Below are 12,249 nucleotides of genomic sequence, written 5' to 3' on the forward strand. Positions count from 1 at the left end.
ATTGTGGATCTCTTGGGAGGAACTCCATCTGGTAGTGATTCCAGTTTGGGCTTCTGCTCATGGGCTTACACTCGGGTAGTCAGAAAAGATGTGTAAAACCCACGACCACTCTGTGCATGCACCATGCCTAGAGTGAGAAAGAATATTTGCCTCACTGCCCATTGAATCCTCACTGTGTTTCAAGAAGGATTACCCGTAAGAGCAGAGACAGAATGCCAGTCTCTGTGATCATTCAGCCATCAGCTGTAAAGGTGGATTGTTGCACCACAGTTGTGCTCTAGGAAGGTGAGCAAAGAGCTACAAAAATAGCTACTCATGCCCTTGGCTCGTGTTTCAGATGTGGCTAACATCTTCTGAGTTTTGATCTTTTAAGAAGTCCTATAATGCTATCTCACTCTAATTTCCTGTTGCCCTTGTTCACCTCATTTTCTCTTCTTTCACTAACCAGCTTTGTCATATTTTATTTTAAGTTGGTCTCATTTTATTTAATTGTCTAATGCCTGGTTTCCTGGTCAACTTGTTATTTCCTATTCTTCCACCAGCACCTGGGGGCCAGATTTACTAAATTTTCACGCAATGCAGTGCAGCAAGGCAACTTTCTGTGCTGCATTGCATGAAAGAGAGGGAGCAGAAATGCAAAAGACCTACTAAGTTATTGTGCACTTCTGCTCTCCCATAACACTGGCAAGCAGCAAAGCACCAATGCAGGCACCCTTCCACCACAGCTCAAAGATGCCTGCGGTAAGTGTTATCTTTGTGCAGGAAGGGATACCTTCATGCACAAAAACACTCCCTCAAGACATGTTCCTCTTTCTATGTGCGGCACACATAAAAAGTGGAAATAACAGGGAGAAGAAAAGATTTTCCTCCTCGTTAAACCATCCTCTGCAAGGCATAGTGATTTCACACAATCCCAATTGTAGCATCCTCCCCAGCCAGGTAGCATGCAAATGACAATGCCATACACAGAGCTCTCTGGTGTACGTCTTTATTCTTCAGTGTGCAGCTGTTAACAGCCCACACTGCGTCGTAAACTGTATTAGCCACCCCCAGACATTCCCAGCCAATGATGTCATTATCCTATGGAGTCCATCAAATACCAGAAAGCGCCCGCTATTCATTTTAACAAGACACTACATTTTCCCCTATGGCAAAATCAGTATATCATCACTGTAATTAAAAGTGTGTGGGACAGGCTGTATTATGTGGCAAATGACATCCTGAAAAATTTCTCTAGCTTTCAACACCCTAAAATGTAGTCTTTTATATCTGAACGAACCAACATGGGTTGAAAAGGTAGCAATGTACCTTCAGTTTTCTTCTTGTTCGAGTTGATAATACACCTTGTTCAGATCAAGGCAGAAAAATACTTTGATGCCATTCAGCTGGGTAATAATGTCTGCAATGTGGGGACCTGGATGTCATTCTCTCTCGATTGCCTTGTTAGCTTGGTGTATAGTAACACAAATAGGCATAGCTTCCCCACTTTTGGCACTACCGCTATGGGCAAAACCCATGGTATTAGACCAGTAGAGCGTTCAATGATATCATGCTACAACAGCTTTTGAGTTCTTTCTCAACAGCTTCCTGTAGATGGAAAGCAATTTGACGATGTCGTTGAGCAACAGGACAAATATCCTCATTAATGTGAAGCTGCATTTTATTGTCTTAAGCTTTCCTAGTCCATGAAACAATGATGGAAGCTGACTTACTATTTCAGGACGAGCATTCAAGTTATAATTGATAGAAATCAATTGTATATCAGCAACAGCACTGAAACTGAGTAAGCATGCCCTTGACAAAGTACCTTGAAGGACATGAATTGGTGCCTGTACTTTCGTCTTCCTGTGTCACATGGTTGCTACGAATGATCCTTGACTATGTAATGGTGCGGAACATTCCACATGTATACCTCTGTCTTTGATGGTATGAGACAGGGCACCAGGGTCAGTTTGTTGAATTTTTCTGCCAGCATGATGTTTATCGATGCACCACTGTTGTTGTTAAAAGATGTGGAGCAACCATTCTCCCATAGTGTGATCTTAGGGACCTGTCCAAATAAATATGGTTGTTTCACATGGCAATCTCTATTGGACTTGGACTTCTCTCTGCATGCAGCCAAACCTACACGTGCACATCGTTTAGTGGTTGACATCATTATCGCACAGATATCTTCTTGACTGTCGCTCAATAATGATGTTAAAGAGCCTTTAGAAGACGACTTTGATGACGATCAACTTTGTTTAGTTTCCACTTGCCTCAATTGATTTTAGTGTTTGGCCTTGTGGGCATGGCTGAAGTACTTCTTGAATTTTCTGGCATCCATTTGCTCTTCTGGACGTGACACAGTCAGTTTCTCTTTCGCTTTGTAAGCCGTTATGAAATGGTTTTCTTTCCTGCAGTCTTTGCATATTTGTCCAATGGCAAGACATTTAGCTTTGTGTGGGAAGCAAAATCCACATTGGAAGCATCTTCTTTTTCCTCTGAGACATCACTTTATGACCTTTGACCATGTGTATCTGCTTACTTTTCATGTTCAATGTTGATTCGCTCTGGGCAATTCCAGCTTCGATATCAGTAGCTGGTCAATCTACACATTCCTCTGCTCTCGCAGCTATGATTACCTTCTCTATACAGAGTGTCTCTCTCAGCTTACGTCATCTGAACGAGTTGGACAGGCAACCATTGATGACTCTGAGACGTATTGCTTCTTCGTCATTGCATTCATTGAACTAGCAAGGCTTGATGAGGGTATAAAGTCTTTCAACAAAGTCATCCATCGTTTCACCAGCCTGCTGTCTGCCTGGTTGAAACTGTATCTTTTATATTCAACATTTAGCATTGGATTGAACATCGTTTCTAATGCCTTCTAAACTTGACTGTAGAATATCTTATCAGCTTGGGGTAATTTCCTTATCACTTCTTTCACTCCGTCACCTGTAAGGTTCTTTAAGTATTTGATGATCTTTTTGTCATCTGCTTCTTCTAGCGCATCGATGAAATCATCAAATGTTTCAATCCATGCAGTCCACCTTGGGCCAATATTCTGCTTTTTGGCGGTATCAAATGGAAGCAGTGGTTTCAGGAAGGTGGCAGCACCATAGCCAGTGGTGGACCTTACTGACATTGAGAGCGGGGCCCGCTCCAGCGACATCCCCTGCCCACTTGGACCTGCCCCTCCTGTAAGCACTAGCTGGAGTGGCGCAATGACTCCACATATGCCAATCATAGACTGCTTCACTTCTACTAAAGCTCATGAGGCAATAACAAGCAATTTGCTGAACCTCAGCAAACTCTCAAGGAGAGCAGTCTTGGTCCTTCGAGGCAATTATCCCATCCTCATCGCAAGTTGTATCGTCTTCCCCAGTCTCATAGTATGAAAATGACCACGCCACACCTGGAGCTCTGTAGTTCACGTCTTTATTCTTCAACTTCAATTCTGCAACAGTTAACTGATGGCACTCTTTCATAAACTTTATTGCTACACCCAACCGATTATGTCATATTCCTATGGAGTCCCATCAGGAACCAAAAGGTTCCTGCTATTAATATTCACAAGACACTACACCAAGTTTACAAACCTTTGTAATTCTGGGAATGCGTGAAATCCATGGGTAGATGTATGGGAGTGGCCATGCTCCAAACATGGAATGCCTCCCCGAACGAAATATAACGCAGTGCAGTGCAAGCTGCTGTTTTGCGGTACATTTATTTACAAAGCCATTTAATGCAGAACAAATTGCCTCCTGCGCAGTCGCGTGGCTAGGCACTTTGCCGTCCCTGGCGGTCCCTGCCTTTGCCCACATGTGCTGACGAGTGGGGGGTGCTGGCTCATGTAAGTGTTGGGTGCGAGGCTGCTTCCCCCAAAACTTGTGCCGCCAGGGGTGCACTGCTCCCCCCCTTTCTATGCCACTGCTGTTGAATGATTTGTGGCTCATCATTTGATGCCCAACCTTTGTGATTAGTGTTCACTCACATCACCCACTCCTATTACCAGTTACGTATCAGAATGGTAATGTCTTCCCCTGATTTGTTCACATCAATTTGCTGTTTCCTGAGTCAATCAAATCAGGTTTTGTCTTTCCAGTAATACTACTGCATTTCTTGTTCCTTAAACTCCTGTTAGTTCTGGTTACTTTTTCTTTTTTTAAATTTTTTTTTCACCAGCTGCTCCGCACCCTGACCAGGTGCTGTGAGCGTGAGGGGTAGGTGTTCCGCCGATCCAGCGCCTGTCTAAAGGTGCATTTAACCTATCAGTGCTGGCCTCACGGGAGTATGCTGCGAGGCCCTATTCATTTCCCTTAGGGTCGCCTAAATAGAGCAGGACCCCGTGGCCCTCTTTACCTCCGACCCAGAGAGGTTGTATCTGTCTTCTTCAAAGTGAATGAGCATGTGTTTTTGTGTAGTACTTTGTTGAGGTCCTGACGAATCGCCGGTTGGCGAGAAACATGTTGACCACACCAGGGGGTTGAGTTAGTTTTCTGTATACCTATATGGTCTCTAGCTCCCCTCTCACCCCTTTTAACCAGGGAATCAGCCACGTTAATAAAAGTCAGTGTGGACTGATCACCCTTTTTAACTTTCACTCACTTTTGCACCGACTACACTTTCTTTCATCCTCACTCACACCCACCATCGGCAAGGAACAAAAGAACCCCGCCAAAAGAGTGCCTTATGGTGCTCCGTCAGACATTGCAGCGCCGGTCTGTCGAGGGGCAGTGAGTCGATGATGACACTGGACACCCTCCAGTCAGGGTGTGTTTCACACCTAATACTCTGGGTGTGTGAGGCTCTCTAAGTTCCGACAAGGGAACCCTTCCAGTTACTTTACTTGTGATACCAACTCTCTTCTCCACTCTGTCTCACTTCCCCGGGGAACTTTGTACTCTGCTGTTAGTTCTGGTTACTTGTCTCCACTCCTTTCACTCTCTTACTGCAATACACAAATTCCCTGTTGTTGTTGGCGAACCTGATTACCTTGGATGTAATTTAAAAACTGACCAGGAAGGTGATTATAAACTTCAAGGCCAGAATGTGGACTAGAAAAAAGAGCAGTTCCTTAAAACTGGTGAAGGTCTATTCTTTTGTATCCCAATGTTGTCATTAATCCTTTGGGTAGCAGAAGACAATAGGATACTTTGGGCATCCACTTCTTAACCACACTTTGAAAGAAATGGAGAGAAAGTACATTTTTTAAACTCATATTATATTTGGGTGCTTAATATAAATAAGGTCCCTTAAGGGCTTTTACCCTTTTCGCCCACTACCTGTACCGAAAAGGAGGTCGGGAAAGGGCAGGTGATGAGCTAAATTATTACCCAACTCCAGGTGAGCAATATGAGTCACATTGTATAGACATATTTGTAGAGTGAACAAAATATTTGTACTAGAAATCGAAAATGTGTACCATGTTTTAATATTAAACCCAGGAGACACTCTCACCCATCCTCATCCCAGTAACAGATTGTTATCTATTCCTATTCCCACAGGTGCAGTGGATACAAAGCCTTATTGCAACGGGCGAGGAAATTACAGCACTGAGACCTGCAGCTGCATCTGTGAGCCTGGCTGGACAGGACCAAACTGTTCAGAATCAGAATGCCCAGGCCACTGCCACAACAGAGGCAAATGTGTCAATGGTAAATGTATCTGCGATGAAGGCTTCACTGGTGTGGACTGCAGTGAACTCACTTGCCCAGACGACTGCAACGATCAAGGAAGGTGTGTCAATGGCATCTGCGTTTGCTTCGAAGGCTATGGTGGGGAGAACTGCAACCAGGAGATCTGCCCAGTTGAATGCAGCGAGTTTGGAAAGTGTGTGAACGGGCAATGTGTCTGCGATGAAGGTTTCACTGGCGAAGACTGCAGTGAGCCGCGCTGCCCCAACAACTGCAACAATCGTGGGAGGTGTGTCGAGGATGAATGCGTCTGCGATGAAGGTTTCACAGGAGATGACTGCAGTGAACTGATCTGTCCCAATGACTGCTTCGACCGAGGCCGTTGTGTCAATGGAGTCTGCTTCTGCGATGAGGGCTTCACAGGGGAGGACTGTGGTGAACTGACATGCCCGAACAATTGCAATAATCGTGGTCGCTGTGTGAATGGACTCTGCGTCTGTGATGATGGGTTCCAAGGAGATGACTGCAGTGAATTGCGATGTCCCAATGACTGCAATGACCGTGGCCGATGTGTCGATGGAAAATGTGTGTGCAAAGAAGACTTCATGGGCGAAGACTGTTCTGAATTGAGATGCCCCAATGACTGCAACAACCGCGGTCGATGTGTCAACGGCCAGTGCGTGTGTGACGAAGGCTTCATGGGTGAAGACTGTGGCGATTTAAGGTGCCCAGATGACTGTAACAACCGTGGCCGATGTGTCAATGGCCAGTGCGTGTGTGACGAAGGCTTCATGGGTGAAGACTGTGGCGATTTAAGGTGCCCAGATGACTGTAACAACCGTGGCCGATGTGTCAATGGCCAGTGCGTGTGCGATGAAGCCTACCAAGGTGAAGATTGTGGTGAGCTCAGATGCCCAGATGACTGCAACGACCGTGGTGTCTGTGTCAATGGTCAGTGCGTATGCAACGAAGGCTTCATGGGAGAAAATTGTGGTGAGCTCCGGTGTCCAAACGACTGCAAGAACCGTGGCCGGTGTGTCAACGGACAGTGCATTTGTGATGACGGCTTCAAAGGTGAAGACTGCAGTGAGCTCCGGTGCCCAGATGACTGTAATGATCGTGGACGCTGTGTCAATGGACAATGCGTGTGCGATGAAGGTTTCACTGGAGAGAACTGTGACTCCTTGGCCTGCTTGAACAACTGCAATGACCGGGGCCTTTGCGTCAATGGCCAATGCGTCTGTGAAGAAGGCTTCTTGGGTGCAGACTGCTCTGAAGGTAGGTAACAGTTACTGTGCATTTCATGTTATTTGTATATTGATCTACAACCATCATCATTATGTACTCTTTTGAAGTGTTTAAGACAGGGAGGACATCATTGCTTCATCTGGTGCACAGGCCAGTGCAGCAAATGGATAGACTGTTTTTAAGGGAAAGCCCATCCCTTCCTGGAAAAAAAGGTAACTGCAATAATGCATGGCAGCGATTGATCAGAGTCTATCAGATTTCCTTTCTTAGATAATTCAACTGCATAGATGTTAATGACATGTAATATTATAGTTGCCTATGTGCCTCTTTAACAGAAAGTCAGGGTCATAATTCAATCTGGCATCACAGAGAGCTCCGCATAGCTGCAATTAACTAAAGATGTAAAGAAATTTAGGAGACGCAGACAGGAACAAACTTTTTCCACACTTCATTCATATAGTAACCTTTAACTTTCAGGGTTAAGTCAATCTCATTGTTCGCATCTATACCGATAAAGTAGATATTGATGCCGGCCAGGAGGAACCCCTTCCACAAGCACCTGTGGGCCAGAATATCACAGTGACCAGCAACACAATCTAATGGGAGTCCACAGTCAGTCTTGGAGGCCACTTCCGGTGCTCTCATGGCACTTGTCCATACTCACTCAAACCAGGAGGCTAGGTATAGAGAAACCACATAGGAGTAAAACACCTCTTCAATTTTACGAAGTAAACTGATCCGGTGTTACTTTCCAGATGCTTGTTTTTACATATTACAAACTAGAAATCAGCTCTGGTATAATTCCTGCTAAGCAGGGTATGCACCAGCCTTGCCTCTCAATTCTGGGGAGTGTAATGAGAAGCAAGCCCTGTTGTAAGTGCCACGAGACCTCCCCCAGGTAATTAACACATATTAAACACATTGCACAGCCCCGGCCTTTGGATATTGCAATAAAATAGTACATTCGACTAATAAAATAGCAGAACAGCGCTAGTAATTGGCTACAGTTTGGGACAGAGCCAAGACAAGGCTGAACAAAGGGGCATCTGTACAGAGCAATCTGACAGCGCTCTGGAAGTGATCTGGTGCCTTGATTACACTTTATTGAAATACACAAAACTGCTGTTCCTACAGCTACAAGTAAGCCAATCAGCTGCTAGAAGATTCATTATTGTTCTCCTGTGGACACAATGATGACGTCAGAGAAGTCCTGCAGGGCCAGCTCTTCCCACCTTGGCACGGGGCTGTCAACATAGCTAACATGTTTTCAGATTGTCATTAACATACCTGTGCTGTTCCAAGTCCGAATATTATGTGGTACATATCGACGTGCCCAAATATTGTAGCTTAAAAACCGAGGATATAACTAGCGTGAAGATCGGCATATGTAGGTAAGCATAGGTAATCTGTTCCTAACTCCTAGTCTGCATATCTTGAACATATACATTGTCGAGACACATACAGGTGTAGTTAAATATAGAAAATATAAACTTTCCTTCACAATTTTTTGGTCCTCTTTGTTTTGGCTATAATGTTTTTCTTTACAGTTGTATATAGCGCGAACTAGACCTGAAGGAATCAGAGCGCTTTACACGAGCACCAGTTGCATTACAGACGGACACATTCAATTTTTGTTAGGCACAACGAGATTAAATGATTTGCCCAAAATCCCAAGATGTTGAGCTTACCTGCCGAGATTCGAACCGGGTTCCCCAGCTTCGAGGTCGACAACCCTAGCCATTAAGCCTCATCCTCTCCCCAAAGGTTTGGCACGTGGCTGTTTCCAACTGAGTGTTCAGGTAGTGAACCTTCCTATGCTTCAAACATGTAATTACACTAGGTAACGAGCCAGATTGTCATGCTTATGTTGTTGACATGCAGTTACACCAGATCATGTCGAGCTCTAGTCAAGCCTTAATCTGGCTTCCATGGCAACAGTATTTCTAGTTGTCAGAAGGATGACTTCAAGCTGTTCTACATTAAGCATGGAAGAGGGAGATTCCTCCACAAGGGATTGCAAGTGAGTACTCACACTCTGGCATCTCTTCCACTCACATCTGAAAGTCTCCGACTTGTTTTTATTGGGTTGCAATGATACATGTTTCCCCTCGCAATTGACTTGCTACAAGAAATTAATCATTTGCTCTTGCAATTTGTCCTGACTGCTGGCGGTCACAATGGACAATGCAATAATCTTTAGGTGGGCGCACATTCTGCACAGTTGTCAAGAAATGTCCCTATATTGATGTATCCCACTGATTTTAGCCTCAGTGATAGTCCAATTTCGAACCTTGGCTGAGGTCTACAAACAAATCCCACAACGCAGTGGAGAGAACAGAGATGCACATATATACAACGATATGGTGCAGTTCTGCTCTCTCTTTGCATGGCAGCACTTTGTTCTGTCATGCACTCACGCCGACACCCTTGCATCATAGTGCAAGGGCGTATGTGTTGTGGTCAGAAACGTTTTTGTGCCATAAGGGACACCTTCCTGTACATAAATCATGATGGAAGGCAATATCCTCTTTGTATGTGTGCTGCAGAATGCAATGCAATGGGGCACCCGAGTCTTCAGTGGGCCCCTGTTTAGCCCATGACCAATGAATATTTATTGGATATAGGAGGCTTGGGGCCCCTCATCACATTCTACAGGGGAGGGGTGCATCATTTTGCTACTGAACATAAGGGTTATTTTGTAATGGTTTGCTCTATTGCACTGTAGTTTCTTTTTGCAATATTGCAACAATTTTTCAAGCAATGTGAGCCATTTATTGCATTTGCAGCCAGGGAATCAATGTTTATTTTTCCCAACTTATGTAATGTATTATGTTAGCAAAACTCACTCCAGTACATGCAGCGATTGCCGCAAGTTATCACTACAGAGTTCAGACAGCTTTCAGGGTTTACAGCTCCATCTAATAAACGAGACAATTAGTCTACAGCTCTCATTACAGTTTTAACTCATCACTGAGAAAACCATACACATTTAGAATACTTTTGCACCTTTTCTATATGTTCTCAGCTCTGTCTAAACAAGCAGCATTGCTCTATGTCTGGGTACCTACCCTTTGAGCAGCCAATCAAGCGATCAGAGATACCAAGAATATATTAACTTATACTACCCTAAAGTCACCTGTCCCATCTCATTTGCTCAAAGTAATTTCAGATAGCCATCCCCAAATATTACCATAAAAAGCATATACCATTTGTTTCCATATGTTGGGAATATTTGAATAATTCTCTAGTAGATGTGATTCAGGTCAAGTCAAGTCAAGTCAAAAATTGTATTTGTATTGGTACTCAACAGAGGACCACAAAAGAAATTATTTACATTTTACATGTATAAAAATGCAACAGTATTAATACAAGGATAAAAATTGTTTTAAGAATTTGTACAAATTGTAGCAAACGAATTCATTCAAAGGTTGACTACACATAACTAAAAGTTCTCTCCCCTTAGTAATTCTGCAGGAGCGGAATATAGGATTGAGGTATCTTGTACGAGCTAAGGTTACTTTGTGATTAGGACACACGAGTAATAAATGCTCTATAGTTTGGTCACCCCCTGCACACAAAGTACACAGAGGAGATCCTCCTGGAAGCCATCTGGAGGTATATGCTAATAGTGGTAAGATGCCCAACCGGTACATAGTAATCGCTCTCCTTACACCATGTGTCAGGGTAAACCCAATATAAGGCCGAGTTTGCTTGTATTCAAGTATTTCCACAAACGGCTTGTAGATGGTTAATTTGTTGCAGTGTAAACAGTCCAATTCGTAGCTCAATTTAGGGGTAAAAGTTTTTAAGAACAATTTTAATTGTGCTGGAGACCAAGTACTCAACATTTCTATATTAATTTGTGCCATCTGAAATGCTACAGCCAAATTTTCCAAAAAGATTTGCTTTTTAGACTCTACCCCAAAAGACTCTTTTTTCAACGCTGACCTTAGAGTGTTCTCCTTCGCGTGTATCAGGTTGTAGGCCCACCTTATTACATTGGCAATAGCTATGGCATAAGAGCTTATAATTGATAGTTCTAGTCTCAGTGCCTGAACAGGTACAGCATCAGAAACTTTCATGATCCTTCTTAAGATTTTCCCCTCTTTTTGATCCATGAAAACCCATTGCTTTATGGGGATATATTCCGTCGCATAAGATAATACAGGTGGTATTTTTACTCTGTATGTGCCTAACAGTGCAGAGAAGTGTCTATTCCCTGTTGCACTGTAAAGTTTCAAGAGAGCAGAGGTATGTATATCAGCTTTCCTTTGTAAGTTTGATACCTGTGTTGAGTTTGTCAAATTTTTGGAGAGAATCCTTCCGAGATAAGGATAATTGTCTACCTCTTCTATTTTTTCTTCACCAATCTTCCAGGTATACTTGGCGCTTTGTTTTCTTCCCGAAAAAGCTATCACTTTAGTTTTCTGTATATTTGGTACTAGATAATTTTCCTTCGAATATTGATACAGAATGTCCAATGATGCCTGCAGTCCAAAAGGGGTTAGATCTAATAATACTATGTCGTCAGCGTAGAGTAATGAAATTATGCTTTGCTGGGCTATCTTCGGCGGTAAATTAGAACCAACTTGCAATTGGTGAGGCAAGTCACTTAAGTAGAGGGAAAAAAGGAGCGGGGCTAAAAGGCACCCTTGTTTTAGTCCATTCTCTGTTTGGATTCTTTTTGGGAGTCCTTTTTCTCCCCCCATCTGGACTTGGCACCAGGTATTGGTGTGGAGGCTTATTATTACTTGTAGCAGTTGTTCTTGGATTCCAAGCCTCATTGTTTCAGTGATTCAGGTCAAAATGTACTTGTTTGGACTACTTTGCAATACCCAAACTCCATCACTGATACATAAAAGCATATAACTTGGCCCCCCATTTGTAGCACCCTCCCCATGTAATTTAATGCCATATTTCATTTTTTACACCTTCTTTCCTTTCTGTTATTTTTTTTGCTAGTGTCCCCTCCAAAGGACCTGACAGTGACAGAAGTGACAACACAATCTGTAAATCTGGAGTGGGCGAACGAAATGAAAGTCACAGAGTACCTTATCACCTACATCCCCACCAGCCCCGGTGGCCTTGAACTGGACTTCAGGGTGGCAGGAGACCAGACCACTGCCACCATCCAAGAACTTGAGCCTGGCGTGGAGTATTATGTCCGGGTCTTTGCAATCCTAAGGAATCAGAAGAGTATTCCAGTCAGTGCCCGAGTTGCAACTCGTAAGTAAACATTGGCACTTTTCAAGGGGCGCCAGTTTCAGACATGCCATGGGATGGGCTTTGCTTGAATATGCGGGAAGCGGGCTGTCATTTAGTCATCTAAAGCACCATTATTGATTAGGGAGAAATCATTTTGCAACAGCACAATCCTTAAGGC

General features: G+C 43.6%; 1 protein-coding gene across 3 annotated transcripts in view; it reads left to right on the forward strand.

The window, feature by feature from the left end:
• The window catches only part of TNC (tenascin C), a 157,451-nt gene that overhangs the window by 75,683 nt on the left and 69,519 nt on the right, over positions 1 to 12,249 (forward strand). For all 3 annotated transcript variants that reach the window (XM_086921101.1, XM_086921102.1, XM_086921103.1), the window contains exons 3-4: positions 5,490 to 6,896; positions 11,829 to 12,092. In XM_086921101.1, the coding sequence (XP_086777227.1) occupies positions 5,490 to 6,896; positions 11,829 to 12,092 (1,671 nt within the window). The remainder of the gene's footprint in view (positions 1 to 5,489; positions 6,897 to 11,828; positions 12,093 to 12,249) is intronic.

This window comes from Lissotriton vulgaris, chromosome 5, assembly GCF_964263255.1.
Source record: "Lissotriton vulgaris chromosome 5, aLisVul1.2, whole genome shotgun sequence".
Classification (NCBI taxonomy): domain Eukaryota; kingdom Metazoa; phylum Chordata; class Amphibia; order Caudata; family Salamandridae; genus Lissotriton; species Lissotriton vulgaris.